An 18,452-nucleotide genomic window follows, 5' to 3' on the forward strand; every position below is an offset into this window, starting at 1 on the left:
AGAGGCGGGATGGATCACAATCAAGTTGCGTTACATGATACATCCCGCCGCCCTAACTACACAACTCCAGTTTAGTCTTGGATTTTAAATGATTGTAACTTTAAAACAGCAGACGTGTTCTGATGGCTGCAAGTCACCGGCTATTCTACCTCCCTCAGCGCTGAAGAGGAGTTCCAAAAATGCAAACAGTATGTTAAATAAAATAAAATCAAAATAAAATAGAATTGAAGTGCTTCATGGTCCATTGAGACCGTTTTGCATATAATGTGGCTGGTGCTGTAGCTTGCCAGTCCATGGAAACTATCTTTACATATCTGCCAGTATTGGCATCTGTAACTGCCCCCCCCCCCCCAACTAATTAGCTTCTGCTTAGCATTTCAAAAATGTTTACGAGACCCAGTGTAGACTTACCTACTCATTTAAATATGTTTACCTTATATAAAGCATTGTCCGCCTTGTATATTTTAACTTTTTAATGAATAATTTTATTCTGTTCATTTTGTTCCTGGAAGATCAGGAATAATCAACATCGCCCAAAGCCTCCAGAACGCGTTTTGGCAAGTTTCTGTTGTGAAATAACGACTCCATTTTTATTTACTGACATCAGGCGCCTGGATAATGACAGGAGGAATGCAAGTCGGCATCGGAAAGTACGTCGGCGAAGCGGTCCGCGACCACGCCACTGCAAGCTCCAATTCCAGGACCAAAGTGGTGGCTATGGGCATTGCCCCCTGGGGAATTGTAAATAACTGTGAAAGCCTAGTAAACCCGAAGGTAAGATATTGCTGCTGTATATTATGTCAGCAATTATGGTCAATAACCGCCACGGCCAAGAATTCCATACTGGAACTCTTCTGGTGCAAAGTTGATTGTTTTGGTCTGATCATTCGAATCCAATATTCGATGGCTTTCTATTGGTAGTTACTCACATAAGCACCTCCAAAATAATAGCTATTAATCTTAAAGCATAGCTTATCGTGTCTTATTACCTATGATCTGATGTCCACCACACTTCAACATCATGATTGATGATGATGATGATGATGAACATCATCTCTCATGATTGCCATCCTTCTCAACAGGGATCCTCTCCAGCAAAATACTATATGGAGAAAATGGATGGACCAACCTATTCATTGGACAACAATTACTCCGTCTTTCTCCTAGCTGATGACGGAACCATTGGCAAAATGGGAGGGGAAACTGGCTTCAGGTTCAGATTGGAGGAGCATATATCCCGGCAGAAGACTGGTGTGGGGGGTGAGTAGACATCTTTGATACATTCTGTTAATTTTTTTGGTTCAAATTTTGGTTCAGTTTAAAATCAGTAAAACAAAATTGATAATCATTGGGAAAAAAACTAAAACAGCTAAAATCATGTCATTATTGCAATCGAAACCCCCCCAAATTTATACACAAAATCCGAATTCCTTACTACAATTTGAACGGTGACTCTGACCGTATATCCTTGTGAAAATCAGAATGGTTCTGGGTTCAGATTGGATCCACAAAATGTAGGTGGATTAAGATTTCCAGAGAACTAAATCACACATCTCTTACTAGAAAATCTGATGAATGTGTAAATGTGACTCAACAACCACCCAGCTGCCCACCTGATTATTATTAATGATATTGTATTTCAGTTGTCCATCCAAAACTATTCTATTGTAATACTTGGACATACAGTATATAGTGAGATATTGGTGTTGACAATGTAGGGGGTGTACATAGTACTGGCCACACCCATATGGTACTGGCCACACCCACACAACACTAGCCACACCTCCCCCACTTCTCACAATAGGCCTGTGATAATTCTCAGTCAGAGGCGCAGTTTCTCATTGATTTTACTCCATTATATACTGTACTCCTGTAATACTTGACTCTTCTATTTCATTATCCTCCAGGGAAAGGAAGTATTGAAATACCTGTCCTGGTCATGCTCATTGCTGGGGAGTCCAAGATGCTAGAGGTAATACTGCGCAATACGGCAGCACTAAGCGCCTGCACAGTACAATCACATAGAGTGATGCATAGCCACACGGATATCTACAGAGCACAGATGCTGATCACACAGAGCATAGATGCTGATCACACAGAGCAGCGATGCTACTGTATGTATAGCCACACTGATATTTACAGAGCACAGATACTGATCACATACAGCATAGAGCACAGATGCTGATCACACAGAGCACAAATGCTGATCAAACAGAGCAGCGATGCTACTGTATGTATAGCCACACTGATATCTACAGAGCACAGATACTGATCACATACAGCATAAAGCACAGATGCTGATCACACAGAGCACAAATGCTGATCAAACAGAGCAGCGATGCTACTGTATGTATAGCCACACTGATATCTACAGAGCACAGATACTGATCACATACAGCATAAAGCACAGATGCTGATCACACAGAGCACAGATGCTGATCACACAGAGCACAGATGCTGGTCAAGTAGAGCGATGCTACTGTACGTATAGCCACACTGATATCTACAGAGCACAGATGCTGATCACACACAGCAAGGCCATATATAGCTGCACTTATAGCTACAGAGCAAAGGAAAAAAAACAAATACATGTGGAAAGATTAATTGAAGCTGATGTATTGTCATATCGTAGTTGAATGCTGACATATCTGTAATCCTCCCTGCAGCGAGTGTACAAAGCCACAAAATGCCCCATTCCGTGTCTCCTGGTGGCCGGGTCCGGTGGTGTTGCCGACTGTCTGGCAGAAATCCTGGAGGAGTCTCTGAGCTTGGAGTCTAGCCGTAGCCTCATTGAAGAGAAGTTAAAGCTTCATTTCCCTGAGGAGAACTTGACCAAAATAATCGGGAAGGTTGGTAGTATGTATTAACCTGGAAACCCCAAACACGGTCATAATACCATTGTATATTTTCATATACAGTATGTTTGCATTTCCCATGATCAGGGCCGGCGCCACCACTAGGCAGCTCTAGGCATTTGCCTAGAGCGCCACTTTGCAGCAGGAGGTGCCCGTGGAGGTGAGTGGTTCCCCTAGGAGCGACTAGGTCACCCGACCCCCCTTTGCCCCCCCGGGAAATGACGCGGCGGCCTGCCACCGCATCACCCGACACCCCCTACCAAATCCACTCCCCCCCACCCCGGAACGCTGCAGCGGCCTGCTGCCGCAATCACCGGCACCCCTCCTGTACATCGGCCAGGGGGCGGGTGAGCACCTGAGTGCACCCCCCCCCCAGAACGCTGCGGCGGCTTGCCACCGCAATCACCGGACCCCCCCCCCCCGTACAATGGCCGGGGGGCGGGTGAGCACTGGAGCGTGTGCCGTCGTCCCCTGCCTGGGGCGCTCCAGCACTGCCCTTGATGATAATCATCCTAATTCCTAATGGGATTTACTGGGTAGGGGATTTGGGAAAACAGTTTGGGGAGTAATTCTGGTTGGCTGGCTGACCATCAAATGATTTCTACCCTGTTCACTCATCTAAGTCAGTCAGGGCTGAACTAGATTTGTGGCGTCCGGTACGAGAAAGGGGCGGGCGGCTGACATCCTGTGATGCCCACTGACTGCCCCCATTCCCCCTCCCCCCCCCCACCCCCTGCCCCTGTGTGAGCTCCAATATAAATCAGGACCAAGCTAATTAGGATGACCCCTTTGGTGCCAAGTTGGTAATGGCCGGTCTATTTTAGTTTTAAGGCAGCCATGTCATTTTACTGGCACATTTTCTATTCTCCATTCTTATAGTACGGCCCATTCTGCGAGTTTTTTTTGGTACTTGTTTAGTTTCATGGCGGCAGCATGGCCGCCCGCTACTTCCGGGTTCGGCGCTCGGAACACTATCTAAAATAAAGTCCATACCAACGTGAATTGGTTCATACCCCTACTATCTACTTTGGCATGGAGTTGATTTTAGATAGCGTGGCGAGCGTGGCGAGTGTAGCGAGCCCCCGAGCCCGTAGCGTGGGCGAGCGAAGCAAGCCCCGCAAGGGGACACAGACGCTGCTGTGACTGAGATGCTGCCGCCGTGAAACTAAACAAGTACTTTTTTTTTTTTTTTTAAAGGATCTTTCAAAATACAGTAATGTCTTGAGTAGTTTCTTGAGGCTAACTGAAGAACAAATATAAAACGAGTTCCCACGAATTTAAAAATGCGGAGAGGGGAGGAGCCATTGTGATGTTTTCTATGAAAATAACATGATATTGGTCCCTTCCCAAGTGATCCAAGACATTCTCTGCAAGGGGGCAGGACCAAGTGATGCATACCGCTGTACCACGCCCCCACCTCTATAGTCAGCTGCATCTTTCCTCAGGGCTTCTCCCGAGTAGAGAATGTCAAAGTCAGCAATTAAAAGGGAGGCATGAGTCAGGACACATCTAAAATAAATAAATAAATGACGTAATAGCACGGGATGATTCTGAGCTGCAATGTTTGAAAAGTCGTTTTATTTGAGAGCTAACGAGATCCAAACAAATACTTCAGGTATTTGTTTTCTGATATTTGCCTTTCCAAAGAATAAATTAATAAAAGTTCAATATTAATGTGAGTTCTGAGTGTGATATTTATAATCCAGGTGGAGGAAATTGTGCAAAATCGGGATCTGGTCACAGTGTATTCAGACGCTGACGGGACAGAGGATTTTGAGACTGTCATCTTGAAAGCTTTAGTAAAAGGTGAATATTATTTTACTGGGACTCATTCAGAAGTGGATGGATTTTTTTCTGTTTAGATCACTGTGACGTCTCGTATGAATATGAATAATCATTGTGCCAGGGACAGCATACTTCCACATGAAGGGAATGCGAAGGATTCGGTCTGGGTTTTAAAGCATCAGCAGGAGCACTGATGTGATCAGGATTGGGCTGATTAGCAGCACCTGTGATTTCCTGGTATAAGTGTGTCCAGGGCAGGTAGTCAGTGCTCCTGATGGTGGAACTGCTGCCCAGGTGATAGGCCAGGGATGTGGGCTACGGTAGCGACCACTGGAACATCCCAATGAGTTTGTACTATGCTGTGACACTTGTATACTACAATGCAGTAACCATTCTTGCCTATGCTGATTACCTGGTATGCTGTTAACCTGCTCCAATATAAAGACCGAGACTTCATCTTATCCAGTGTATGTGTGTCCTTGTCACATAATGTAATTGCTGAAACATCTTCACAGATAGTAATCTTCCACTTTCCTTTATGGTGCAGCTTGTAAGAAACATTCCAGCGATGCCACAGAATACCTGGACGAGCTAAAGCTAGCTGTGGCCTGGAACAGAGAGGACATCGCTAAGACTGAGCTGTTTCATGGAGAAATCCACTGGAGGGTATGGCACCAGTACTATTATTAGCATTGAATTACAGTACAAGGCAATTCAGGACAAGTACATGGTAAATGAAGACATCAGGTGACCGGACACTGAAGTAACTATTATGGTGGCAGACTAAGAGAATAGTCTTAGGCCGAGATACAGCAAGTATCGCAGGAAACTTGCGATGAATGCCGTCACTATACACATGCATATCAGCATCTATTAACATGTTAGCATTCTTTCATCTACCTTCTTCTTTCCTCACTATTCATGTCGACTCTCTTCCCTCTACCCCTCTTCTTTTCCCACTATCAGTGTCAGCTCTCTTCCCACTACCATTCTTCTTTCTTCACTATTAGTGTCAGCTCTCTTCCCACTACCCTTCTTCTTTCCTCACTATCAGTGTCAGCTCTCTTCCCACTACCCTTCTTCTTTCCTCACTATCAGTGTCAGCTCTCTTCCCACTACCCTTCTTCTTTCCTCACTATCAGTGTCAGCTCTCTTCCCACTACCCTTCTTCTTTCCTCACTATCAGTGTCAGCTCTCTTCCCGCTACCATTCTTCTTTCCTCACTATCAGTGTCAGCTCTCTTCCCGCTACCATTCTTCTTTCCTCACTATCAGTGTCAGCGCTCTTCCCACTACCCTTCTTCTTTCCTCACTATCAGTGTCAGCTCTCTTCCCACTACCCTTCTTCTTTCCTCACTATCAGTGTCAGCTCTCTTCCCGCTAACATTCTTCTTTCCTCACTATCAGTGTCAGCTCTCTTCCCACTACCCTTCTTCTTTCCTCACTATCAGTGTCAGCTCTCTTCCCACTACCCTTCTTCTTTCCTCACTATCAGTGTCAGCTCTCTTCCCGCTAACATTCTTCTTTCCTCACTGTCAGTGTCAGCTCTCTTCCCTCGGTACTTGTGTAGTTTCACGGCGCCAGCATGGAGCCGTGCTACTTCTGGGTTTTACCCTCGGCAAACTGTCTAAAATAAAGTAACGTAACTCCATGCCAACGTGGATAGTTCATACCCCTATTTTCCACGTTGGCATGGAGTTGATAGATAGTGTGGCGAGCGTAGCGAGCCACCGAGCTCACAGCGTGGGCGAGCGAAACGAGCTACCCGCTACCCCTCTTCTTTCCTAATTGTCCATGTTGGCTCTCTTCCCTCTACCCCTCTTCTTTTCCTCACTATCAGTGTCAGCTCTCTTCCCACTACCCTTCTTCTTTCCTCACTATCAGTGTCAGCTCTCTTCCCACTACCCTTCTTCTTTCCTCACTATCAGTGTCAGCTCTCTTCCCACTACCCTTCTTCTTTCCTCACTATCAGTGTCAGCTCTCTTCCCGCTAACATTCTTCTTTCCTCACTATCAGTGTCAGCTCTCTTCCCGCTACCATTCTTCTTTCCTCACTGTCAGTGTCAGCTCTCTTCCCTCGGTACTTGTGTAGTTTCACGGCGCCAGCATGGCGCCGTGCTACTTCTGGGTTTTACCCTCGGCAAACTGTCTAAAATAAAGTAACATAACTCCATGCCAACGTGGATAGTTCATACCCCTATTATCCACGTTGGCATGGAGTTGATAGATAGTGTGGCGAGCGTAGCGAGCCACCGAGCTCACAGCGTGGGCGAGCGAAACGAGCTACCCGCTACCCCTCTTCTTTCCTAATTGTCCATGTTGGCTCTCTTCCCTCTACCCATCTTCTTTTCCTCACTATCAGTGTCAGCTCTCTTCCCTCTACACTTCTTCTTTCCTTGCTATCAGTGTCAGCTCTCTTCCCTCTACCACTCTTCTTTCCTCACTGTCCATGTCAGCTCTCTTCCCTCTACCCATCTTCTTTCCTCATTATCAGTCAGCTCTCTTCCCTCTACCCATCTTCTTTCCTCACTATTTGTGTCGCCATTCTTCCCCATACTCCTTTCTTTCCAATTCGCATTGGCATTCTTCCGTATACCCCTTTTCTCTGTCTCTCTGCTTCCTCCCTGTCCCCCTTTCATTGCTGTCTCTAACCCTCTGCTGTTCTATCATTTGCTGACCTCATTGGCTCGCTGCTTAGCTGAGCACTTTCCCATGTCTGTAAAGTATATTCCTCAGCATTCTTTGTGTTCCGTATTGTTATTACTCCTGTTAAGGAATAGAACGCAGACAGACTTCCAGCCTCCGCTCTCTGTGCCAGGGAGACTCCCTTCCTCTCTGATCTGTCACATTCCTTTGTGGATACATAAAACCAATATTTATACTTCAGAATTTACTTCTATGTGTCTGCAATAATCCAGATCTAAACCAGAGCATATAACATCAGCAGTTCCAGCCCTGTGTGTTGTGTGCGCACATAGAGGGCACAATTCAGAGCAGAACCTTCTCTGTCTGTGCCGTTATTTGTTCTGATCCCAGATGGTTTCCTGCCTGGCTGATCGGAGACACACGGTCGCCTCTTCTGCTGCAAAGACATGATTAATGATAACTATGAATACATATATAATTGTGCAGGATTGCTATATTACTGTGATGTACAGTACGTCCATCCTTATTGGGCAGTTTTCTCATTTCCTTCGAGGCTCTTGTTTCCCCAGCCGCTCTCCTGAGAAAACGCTGCACCCGACTCTTCTCTCTCCTATCACACAGGCAAACTAGGCCCATGCCTGGGGCGGAATTGTTCATGGGGCTGCACAGATTTTTCTTAGACTTTTTTTTGCAATGATTGTTTTTCCCAGTGCAATGAGGGTGGAGGAGTAGTATAGAGGGGCATGAGGGTAGTATAGAGGGGCATGAGGGATCACAGTAACTTATTTAGGTAGTATTATAACGCAGTACATCTCCTTATTCGCAGGGTAGCCCCGAGGTGTCTCAGGAATCTTCAGCCTACTGCCCCAGACCACATCCAATAGCCCCTTCCCAGCCCATCCGTAGAAAGGACCTTATTCTGGTTGACTCGGTAAACTGCAAACATCGCAGCTTACCGAGTCCCAAAGTGCCTGCCCCACTGAAAAAAGGCCCTCCCCCCACCACCATTTTCCCCTCGCAACCATGTGTTATGAAGACACGCCCCCTCGCGTGCAGCTGCAGCAGGAGAAATCAATCGATGCTCAGAGACCATCAAATAATTTCTCCTGGGCTCGCAAATGTAAGTCAGTGGAGACAGCTGCCAACCCCCAACACACCGCATCACTGCCACATTTGCATTGGAACACCCAGCGTTTGCTGGGCATTCCCATGTACCGCCATCGCCATGGCTGCCACAAGCATTTATTGGATCCTGTGGCAATCAATGGCAGCACGTATGATACATCGTATGTAAAAGGGCCGCATACGATGTATTGTACACAATTTGGCGGCATGGGTAGCCTGACCGGCAGGCAGTACCTGTGGTATAACATGCGAGGCGCCAAGCGATACCTCGGTGTATAGGGGCCTTTAAACATATAGAACACTGTATTTATCAATGAAGGGTAGAATGTGATGACTGTGCTTTCTGTGTCCGTCCTAGGCTTGCGATCTCGAGGACACGATGACGGACGCCATGGTGAATGATAAGCCCAGCTTTGTGAAGCTCTTTGTGGACAATGGATTGAACATTGTGGACTACCTGACCTATGGCCAGCTGGAGGAGCTGTACAGCTCAGTGCTAGATAACACGGTGCTCTACCATTTACTCCAGCGCAAGCATGAAGAACACAGAGAGTCTAACAAAGGCTTCCAGCACCAGGAATACATTCCGGTGGACACTGTAGGCAAAGGACGAGGCTTCAAGCTCTACGAAGTGGCCAAAGTCCTGCGAGAACTGATGGGCGATGTCTGTGCCCCCTTTTACACACAAGTCCTGGGAAATGTAAAAGGATCTGTTCACAGGCGACAATCCAATGTATGTATGATCTCGGATAATGACCGTAACTGTTTCATGAAACCCAGGGTTGCCTACCCTCCCGGAATGGCCTGGAGGGTCCCGAAAATTGTGTGTCCCCCCCCCGCTCCCCCCCCTTGGAAAGATGGGCAACCCTCCTGGATTCTGGAGGACCCCCGCTCTGCCCCCTGATCGCGGCTTCCTGCCCCTTGACCACTGCATTTAAATAACCCGAATTGCCGATCTCTGAGGAGGGGGCGGGGCTAATGTATCATAATCGCTTCGTTTTAGCCACGCCCCATCCACGGAGATTGGCAACACAGGGTTTTTTCCCAAGCTCAAGCCCCGCCCCCCCCAGAAGTCCTACTGAAAGTCTTCTCTCCGGGCTTCTCCTGGAGAGGAGATTACAAAAGTCGGCAACCCAGATGAAACCCTTTATATGATGTGCCCATGTGCTCAGCCACCATGGAAAACAAAGGATATGTTGTATGTGTAAAATCTGGAGACCCACAATGCCTTGTTATGGGCCAGAGGCACTATGCTGCACAAGTGATAAAATGGAGAGTGCTAAACAACCAACCAATCAGCTCCAAACTTCCATGTCGCAGGCTGTGTTTGAAAAATGTCAGGCAGGAGCTGATTGGCTGGTGGTTTATCACTCTCCATTTTATCACATTTGAAGCTAGAAAACACGCTATTTACTATCATGTTGGATAAGTCCTTTTTTTTTCTTTCCAACTTTTGTCTTCATTTGGCCCTGTTGACCTTGTGACTGTCGAATATTAGTGGTTGACCATGTGACTGTCTATCATGAGACTGTCTATGAGGCAGACCATAACCATTCAGGTCGACAGGGTCAACATATTAACATGACAATGGTCGACCCAGGTGGAATAACTTCCCGATGCTAATGAGGGAGGAGGATAACAGAAAAAGAGAACTATGAATACAAATGTCTTTTTAGAATAATTAACAACTCTTTGTCGTTATCTCACCCCCTGTGGAAATTTATATTTTGATGATACCTACTACGTAATCATTTGTTATGTTCTGTATACAGAATAAAGGTTACCCAACCTGCGAGGATCAGAAATACGAAAATAAAAGGTCAACAACCCCCTGGATTGACCTCTTCATCTGGGCCATTCTGCAAAACCGCAAAGACATGGCCACTTACTTCTGGGAGATGGTGAGTCCTCCGATCATGGACAAGATGTGATTTCTACCCCTGTGTGTATATACAGTATGTATATAGTATAGTCAAAGTCTGAGCTGGGGGGGGGGGGGGGGAAATCTGCAGTGTTTATTACATTTGTCACCTGATTAGAATAGAAAGACACCAGCCAATCAAATGCGAGTGAACAGTCACATCTGTAGCCCATATGCCTTTCTAGGTTGCAGTGACTTCTACTATCCATATAATTACAGTAGGGGGAACAGTATAGTAGTGTTCATTCTAGCACACGCCATCTTTGAAAACCCATGCAGTTCCTCTTCCCTGCCTGGGGTGTCGCTGTCTGCTGTGGTGTTTCTAGCACAGTGTGGTCTGTATATCAGCACTGATATGCAAACCAGACCTGTTAGAAGCACCACAGCAGACAGCGACACCCCAGGCAGTGAATAGGAACTGCATGGGTTTTCAAAGATGGCGGGTGCTAGAATAAACACTAGTATAGTGTTCTTTCATAACTGCAATTTATTAATGAATCTGATGATGGGTTGCACTGTTCTAAAGTCATTATTGCAGTTAATATCCACCCCGTTCACATTATCTCCTGTGTTCAGGGCACAGAGGCTGTCAGCTCCGCTCTCGCTGCTACCAAGTTGCTGGTGGAGCTTTCTCATCTGGAGTCAGAGGCAGAGGAGGCATTAGCCATGAAGGACTTAGCTGGAGACTTTGAACAGCTGGCAATAGGTAAGCCCTACAGTTCCGTTATACTGCGTGGCCCCCGTCATGGATAATAATGAAAACAGAGGAGACCTAACAGCTCTGTAGAAACTGAATAACGATCAATCTACTAAAAGGCTGGGCACCTGGGCTGTGGCTAGACAGACGTGACCAGGCCGTATTGTTCATGCATATCTGCAAACTTGGAATAGTAAGGGCAGACCTTGAAAAGACACTGCGTGGCTGGGGCGAGCAAGGTGCCCATGGATGTACCTTATAAGTGGTCATGCAGATGTGGGGGAACTCATTTCTCCATGCTACCTAATTACCCCCCCCCCCCCCCCATTAGGCAGAGACAGGGCCAGTGGTAGGGTTTTTGGCATCCCCCTGCAAACTACAATTCTTTGAGAATTACTGTGCAGGGCCAGTGTGGAGGTTAAAATGTTCCACCTCACCATTAGAGGTGGTGGAACTCAGTTCCACCCAGTTCCCCCTCACTTTAACCCCTGCTTATAAGTGTGAAGTGCATGGCAACCTCATAACCAACCACCTGCCCTACAAACACCTGTATTGCTCCATGTAGATCAATGGGAGATGCACTCATCATGAGAAGGACTGACCTTGTAAATAATCAGGACTAAATACATTTAATAAAAATCATGTCGACTTTTTGACTGTTGACCTTCCCATTGTCAACCTAATGCTTGAGTAGACCTTCCAACCCTGTCGACCTTCATAGTGTGGACACAATGACCCATCGGCACCCATCAGTACGCTTATACACGGCGCTGCTCTTGTCATACACATTGAAGTGTTACTGCCATCACCCTCATTTGCCAGACAAATGAGCCCTTTTATTTATAGTCTTAGTGTACGGGAACATGTAGAACAGGGGAGTGGCTGCCTAGAACGTTTCATTTCATACATTACTGGCTTTATAGATGATTTACATTTGACATCTGTTTGTTGTTGTAGCCGGTTTTTATGTTACATGTATATTAGAGACGGTGGATTTACATGTGACGCGTCCTCCTTCCTTCTACCAAGGTGAAGTGTTTGTCTGTTGCTGAAAAAAGTGTCTGGGACCACTAGTTCCTATGGTAAATGCCACCTACTGCACCCATGCATTTCACCTAAGGGATGCGGACAGTCTGTTATGGTGTGTACACACGGTGCGATATGGCTTCCGATGTTGCCGATATAGTGAACATCGGAAGCCATATCGCATGCTGATTGTGTACTTTTTAGGTCTTGCAAGCCCGATGCGCTCCCGTGTGAGCGCAAATCGGCAGCGAAATAGAGAGGACAGGCAAGACTATATAGTGCAGATCTGTACGATATAGTCTTTGTGCCTTACATACGCAGATAGCCCTGGCGGCCAGAGGGGCTTCTCCTGGGGCTGCAGGGCTGATGTGCAGTGACCCGGGGTGGAAGTTATCCGAAGTATAGAGGGGGGTCACATATACTGCTGTGTGGCCTCTGCTGTATGCATGGGGGGGGGGGGCGGCGGGAGGAAGCTGTCTCTTCCCTTGGGGAACTGGGGCATGCCATCACTACACACTGTGCCCCTGCCCGGCACCTGAAGCGGTGGCACTGCGTGTGCGCTCGGCCTCTCCTGCACGCACTCTAGTACTGCCATGTACAGCGTCGTGTGTGTGACAGTGGACGGCGCATCTGGGGGGCAACATGAGGATGGTGACTAATCACCTCTCTCGTTGCAGGTACTGTCCTTGCTCTCTCGCCTCAGTGATGCATGCCGTGCGATGGAGATCAGATCGCATCCGGACCCGCATCGCACGGCATCTCGACCGTGTGTAAACACCATTAGTTATGTACAATGAATATGCCACTTATGACAAGCTCAGCTCTTCTCCGACAGGGTCAAGTGCCCTGCTCTTATTATTATTATTTATTTATTAACAGTTTCTTATATAGCGCACACATATTCCGCAGCGCTGTACAGAGTATATTTGAACATTCACATTGTGAAGGTCAACAATGGGAAGGTCAACAGTGGAGCTTACAATCTATGTTCCCTACCACATGTACACAGACATTCTAGGGTTAATTTTGTTTGGAGCCAATTAGCCTACCAGTATATTTTTGGATTGTGGAAGGAAACCGTCTATTTCTTCTTTTCAGCAAGGTGTCGGGCATGCCATTTAAGATCCTCCCTATCCCCCTAGTGCCCGTAACCTCACCCTTCCCCTAGTGCCCTTACCCTAACCATCACCTCCTCTAGCCCCCATCCCCCTAGTGCCTGTACCTCACCCTTCCCCTAGTGCTCTTACCCTAACCATCACCTCCTCTAGTCCCCCCATCCCCCTACTGCCCGTAACCTCATCCTTCCCCTAGTGCTCTTACCCTAACCATCACCTCCTGTAGCCCCCCATCCCCCTACTGCCTGTAACCTCACCCTTCCCCTAGTGCTCTTACCCTAACCATCCCCTCCTCTAGCCCCCCATCCCCCTACTGCCCGTAACCTCACCCTTCCCCTAGTGCTCTTACCCTTACCATCAACTCCTCTAGCCCCCATCCCCCTACTGCCTGTAACCTCACCCTTCCCCTAGTGCTCTTACCCTAACCATCACCTCCTCTAGTCTCCCCATCCCCCTACTGCCCGTAACCTCACCCTTCCCCTAGTGCTCTTACCCTAACCATCCCCTCCTATAGCCCACCATCCCCCTAGTGCCCGTATCCTCACCCTTCCCCTAGTGCTCTTACCCTAACCATCCCCTCCTCTAGCCCCCCCATCCCCCTACTGCCTGTAACCTCACCCTTCCCCTAGTGCTCTTACCCTAACCATCACCTCCTATAGCCCCCATCCCCCTACTGCCCGTAACCTCATCCTTCCCCTAGTGCTCTTACCCTAACCATCCCCTCCTGTAGCCCCCCCATCCCCCTACTGCCTGTAACCTCACCCTTCCCCTAGTGCTCTTACCCTAACCATCAACTCCTCTAGCCCCCATCCCCCTACTGCCTGTAACCTCACCCTTCCCCTAGTGCTCTTACCCTAACCATCACCTCCTGTAGCCCCCCCATCCCACTACTGCCCGTAACCTCACCCTTCCCCTAGTGCTCTTACCCTAACCATCAACTCCTCTAGTCCCCCCATCCCCCTACTGCACGTAACCTCACCCTTCCCCTAGTGCTCTTACCCTAACCATCCCCTCCTATAGCCCCCCCATCCCCCTAGTGCCCATATCCTCACCCTTCCCCTAGTGCTCTTACCCTAACCATCCCCTCCTCTAGCCCCCCATCCCCCTACTGCCTGTAACCTCACCCTTCCCCTAGTGCTCTTACCCTAACCATCACCTCCTATAGCCCCCATCCCCCTACTGCCTGTAACCTCACCGTTCCCCTAGTGCTCTTATCCTAACCATCCCCTCCTGTAGCCCCCCCATCCCCCTACTGCCCGTAACCTCACCCTTCCCCTAGTGCTCTTACCCTAACCATCCCCTCCTATAGCCCCCCCATCCCCCTACTGCCTGTAACCTCACCCTTCCCCAAGTGCTCTTACCCTAACCATCAACTCCTCTAGCCCCCATCCCCCTACTGCCTGTAACCTCACCCTTCCCCTAGTGCTCTTACCCTAACCATCACCTCCTGTAGCCCCCCCATCCCCCTACTGCCTGTAACCTCACCCTTCCCCTAGTGCCCTTACCCTAACCATCACCTCCTATAGCCCCCATCCCCCTACTGCCTGTAACCTCACCCTTCCCCTAGTGCTCTTACCCTAACCATCAACTCCTCTAGCCCCCCCATCCCCCTACTGCCCGTAACCTCACCCTTCCCCTAGTGCTCTTACCCTAACCATCAACTCCTCTAGCCCCCATCCCCCTAGTGCCTTACCTCTCCCTTCCCCTAGTGCTCTTACCCTAACCATCACCTCCTCTAGTCTCCCCATCCCCCTACTGCCCGTAACCTCACCCTTCCCCTAGTGCTCTTACCCTAACCATCCCCATCTCTAGCCCCCCCGTCCCCCCATCCCCCTAGTGCCCTAACCTGGGTCCCCGGTAATTAAGGGGGTCATGATATAAAATGGGTGAACATTTTGTGTTCTACATGATTCATTACCTTAGTGAGGACAGTGTTTACCTACTCCTAAATATGTATGGAAGACTCCTGGATTTTGTGGAGTCACGTGTACCCCTGGGAAAGCAGGTCCTCCTCCGGTATTCCAATGATTACAATGTGTGTGCGCACAGCGTGACGATGTGAGTAAGGTGTAGGCTGGAACACACCCAACACAATTCTGCATAGAGGCTCCCAGTGGCCGACCTGTCCTGCCAGTTATCGTTATGTAATATGTCCCATGGTAAAATACTAGTTATAAGCCAAAATGGCGGCTCCTGCAATGTACTTTCACTTTGAGCTGTGACAGTTTTTAGCCCACAAACTCTCCAACCCACCCCGAGTCCCTATCTGCTGCTACCTCCAGTCTCTGGGGGAAATTAACTAAGATTGGAGTTCTATTTCACATAGGATGTTGCTATGGGCAACGAATCAAATCTACTTATTTATTTAGCACCTTCTAAAAGATAATTGGTTGCCTATAGCAACATCCCTTCTGAAATAGAACTCCTACCTTAGTATATTTCCTCCTCTGCATTCACAGGTCCCGCTCTCCTTATCCAGCAAGTTTGAAACAGACCAGTGTCCCTGCAAAAATAGCTTTTACTTTCTGTTATGACCTCTTTTAGCACACAAAGGAGTAGTTTGTTCTGCCAAGTGGCCTCTAGTGATCACTGGCAGCACTTTACCTCATAGAGGTGAGTAGTTAAATCCAGTGAGCAAGGGTCACAAATCTCCGTGCTGCAGATAGACGTCTTGCTCCCATGCATCGTCCAGAGGTCACATGACACGGGCAGCAGCTGCAAAAGATGAGGTCTGGCTTAAGGTGCCCATACACGCACCGATCCCGTCGGTGCGATGTGTGCTTTGAGGTGCACGCTCCCGCGGCACCTCATCGCACAGTACAAAAAGTATGTGCTGCACATACTTTTTGTACTAGCTTTTTATCGCATCATATCGCATGCACAAGGCATACAATGCGATGCTATGTGTGCTAGTTAAGCACAGAACGCACGCCGGGATCGAAGCGTGTATAGCCGGCATTGGTCTTCTTTATTACCAGTTATTTATGCACGTACTTCTTCTGCTGTATAATGAATATTTGCCTATTCAAATCCATTTCCGCCCCAGTGGAGCATACAATCTATGAACTAAGCTTTTTAGAAAGATAAAGTAGACATTATATATATATATATATATATATATATATATATATATATATATATATATATATATATATATATATATATATATATATAAGCGCCAGCCAATCAACACCTAGCTGCCATGTTACAGGCTGTGTTTGAAAGATGACAGTTAGGAGCCGTTTGGTTGATCATCCGCTTTTACTCTCTCCTAGGTTTAGTACACAGACCCCTAAATTCCCTGACACATTTACACCAGGGTTGCCGACTTGCACAATATCCTCTCCGGGAGAAGCCCGGAGAGGAATCTTTCATTACGAGTTTGGGGGCGGGGCTTAATGGTGACGTCATTAAGCCCCGCCCCCATTAGGCAAATAACTGATCTCCATGGAGGGGGCGGGGCTAAAATGTCACAATTGTGTCATTTTAGCTCCGCCCCCTCTGAGACCCGCGGATTGCGGCATTTAAATGCCGCGATCGGGGGGGGGGGGGCTCAGTGGGGGTCCCCCTGATTCCGGGAGGGTTGCCCACCCTTCCGAGGGCCGGGAGGGGGGACCCGAATTTTCGGGAGACTCCCGCAAATTCCGGGAGGGTCGGCAACCCTGATTTACGCGCACATGCATACAAAAACTAGGGTTCATTTTGTTGGCAGGCAATTAGCCTATCAGTATATTTATGCTGCCGCATGCTTCCTGCATACCTCAGTGCTATAGAAACACAATGCTCTTTTTTTTTTTTTTCAGGGGTGTTTAATGAGTGTTACAGAAATAGCGAGAACCGTGCATTCAAACTGCTGGTGCGGCGCTCTACTGTGTGGGGTGGAGCCACATGCCTGCAGCTGGCCTATGAGGCGGATGCTAGGAACTTCTTTGCGCAGGATGGCGTACAGGTAGGATGAAGTATATACATATACAGAAGCTACAGAACCAGTATTTGTAATGTAATTTTAAAAGAACTACATAGTGTCTTCAATGTTATGAGCCATTAGTATAAGACAGGAGTTCTCAAACGCGATCCTCATGACCCCACGCAGTTCAAGTTTTTCCAGGTCACCCTGGAGGTGCTCAGGTGCATTTTTTACTCATTGACATGTTTTAAAAGATCCACAGGTGGAGCTAATTACTTCACTTGTGATTTTGTGAGGAGACCTGCAAAACATGCACCGTGAGGAACTGTGGTATAAGATATATTGCCAAAGAAGAGTGTACAACAATAATCAGTCCAACGTCTTCCTTTATGATGCCCTCTATGATGCAGATCCTGTACACTCTTCTGCCTCCCAAAACACTGCAGCAGGTCAATCCTGACATGCTGACGGGGCTGTGAGTGACAAAGTAAGATCTGTTCTGTGCATGCTCAGGACCGGTCTAGCACCAGCACAGACCCCCAAACTTAAGGAGTCTGCTAACTTGGAGAATAAATAAGGTTCTTTGCACATGTGTATATACTGTATATATATATAGTATATTACACTAGTTAAAGGCCGGTCAAAACGACGTCTTCTGCGATGTACTTTCACTTTGAGCTGTGACAGTTTTTAGCCCACAAAATCTCCACCCCCACCGTCCCTGTCTGCTCCTACCTCCGACCAATCTCTTGCCCCGTACACACGGTTCAATGTGTTCTATTTTCGATTCGATTTTGCATAGCAAAATCTAATTGTAATCGAGCGGAGATCAAATGCATTCGATTTCGATTTGATCCGATGCGCAGCCCCACGGCATCGAAATTGAATAGAAAAATAGACGGTGCAGGCAAGACTATATAGTAAAGATCTGTACTATATAGTTCACATCGAATGCGTTTGCCTTGGTGTGTGATTTGATTCCCATCGAATGGGGATCGAATAGCAAGGCAATTGCAAAATGTGTACACCCCTTCAGTCTTCACAGCTCTCTCTCCATATCCAGGCTGGGACACCCCCAGAACCACCCTGGGAATCAGGAACAACTCCCGGTGTGACTATAGTACACAATGGTGGTCACAAACACAATGTAAATGCAACAATGCACAGAGATGGTATATAAAGGTGCACCAGTGGACAGAGGCGGTGAGGTACACGGTGCAGGTGCAACAATGCACAGAGGTGGAAATACACAGTATATGAATGTAACAATACACTAAGATGGTATAAGACAGATACGTCTAAAAGGTGAACTACCTATAAGTTCGGGAATACCCAACAATGCAGATGTTATATGCAACATGATAAGGAAGGAAGGTC

The 18,452-nt window shown here is 47.6% G+C and overlaps 1 protein-coding gene across 2 annotated transcripts in view; it reads left to right on the plus strand.

The window, feature by feature from the left end:
- The window catches only part of TRPM4 (transient receptor potential cation channel subfamily M member 4), a 77,541-nt gene that overhangs the window by 38,762 nt on the left and 20,327 nt on the right, over positions 1–18,452 (plus strand). For both annotated transcript variants that reach the window (XM_083162272.1, XM_083162273.1), the window contains exons 5-14: positions 608–774; positions 1,083–1,260; positions 1,908–1,972; positions 2,667–2,849; positions 4,562–4,661; positions 5,188–5,306; positions 8,768–9,142; positions 10,182–10,310; positions 10,907–11,036; positions 16,972–17,117. In XM_083162272.1, coding sequence (XP_083018398.1) covers positions 608–774; positions 1,083–1,260; positions 1,908–1,972; positions 2,667–2,849; positions 4,562–4,661; positions 5,188–5,306; positions 8,768–9,142; positions 10,182–10,310; positions 10,907–11,036; positions 16,972–17,117 — 1,592 coding nt within the window. The remainder of the gene's footprint in view (positions 1–607; positions 775–1,082; positions 1,261–1,907; positions 1,973–2,666; positions 2,850–4,561; positions 4,662–5,187; positions 5,307–8,767; positions 9,143–10,181; positions 10,311–10,906; positions 11,037–16,971; positions 17,118–18,452) is intronic.

The sequence above is a fragment of the Crinia signifera genome, chromosome 19 (genome assembly GCF_055691185.1).
Source record: "Crinia signifera chromosome 19, ASM5569118v1, whole genome shotgun sequence".
Lineage (NCBI taxonomy): Eukaryota > Metazoa > Chordata > Amphibia > Anura > Myobatrachidae > Crinia > Crinia signifera.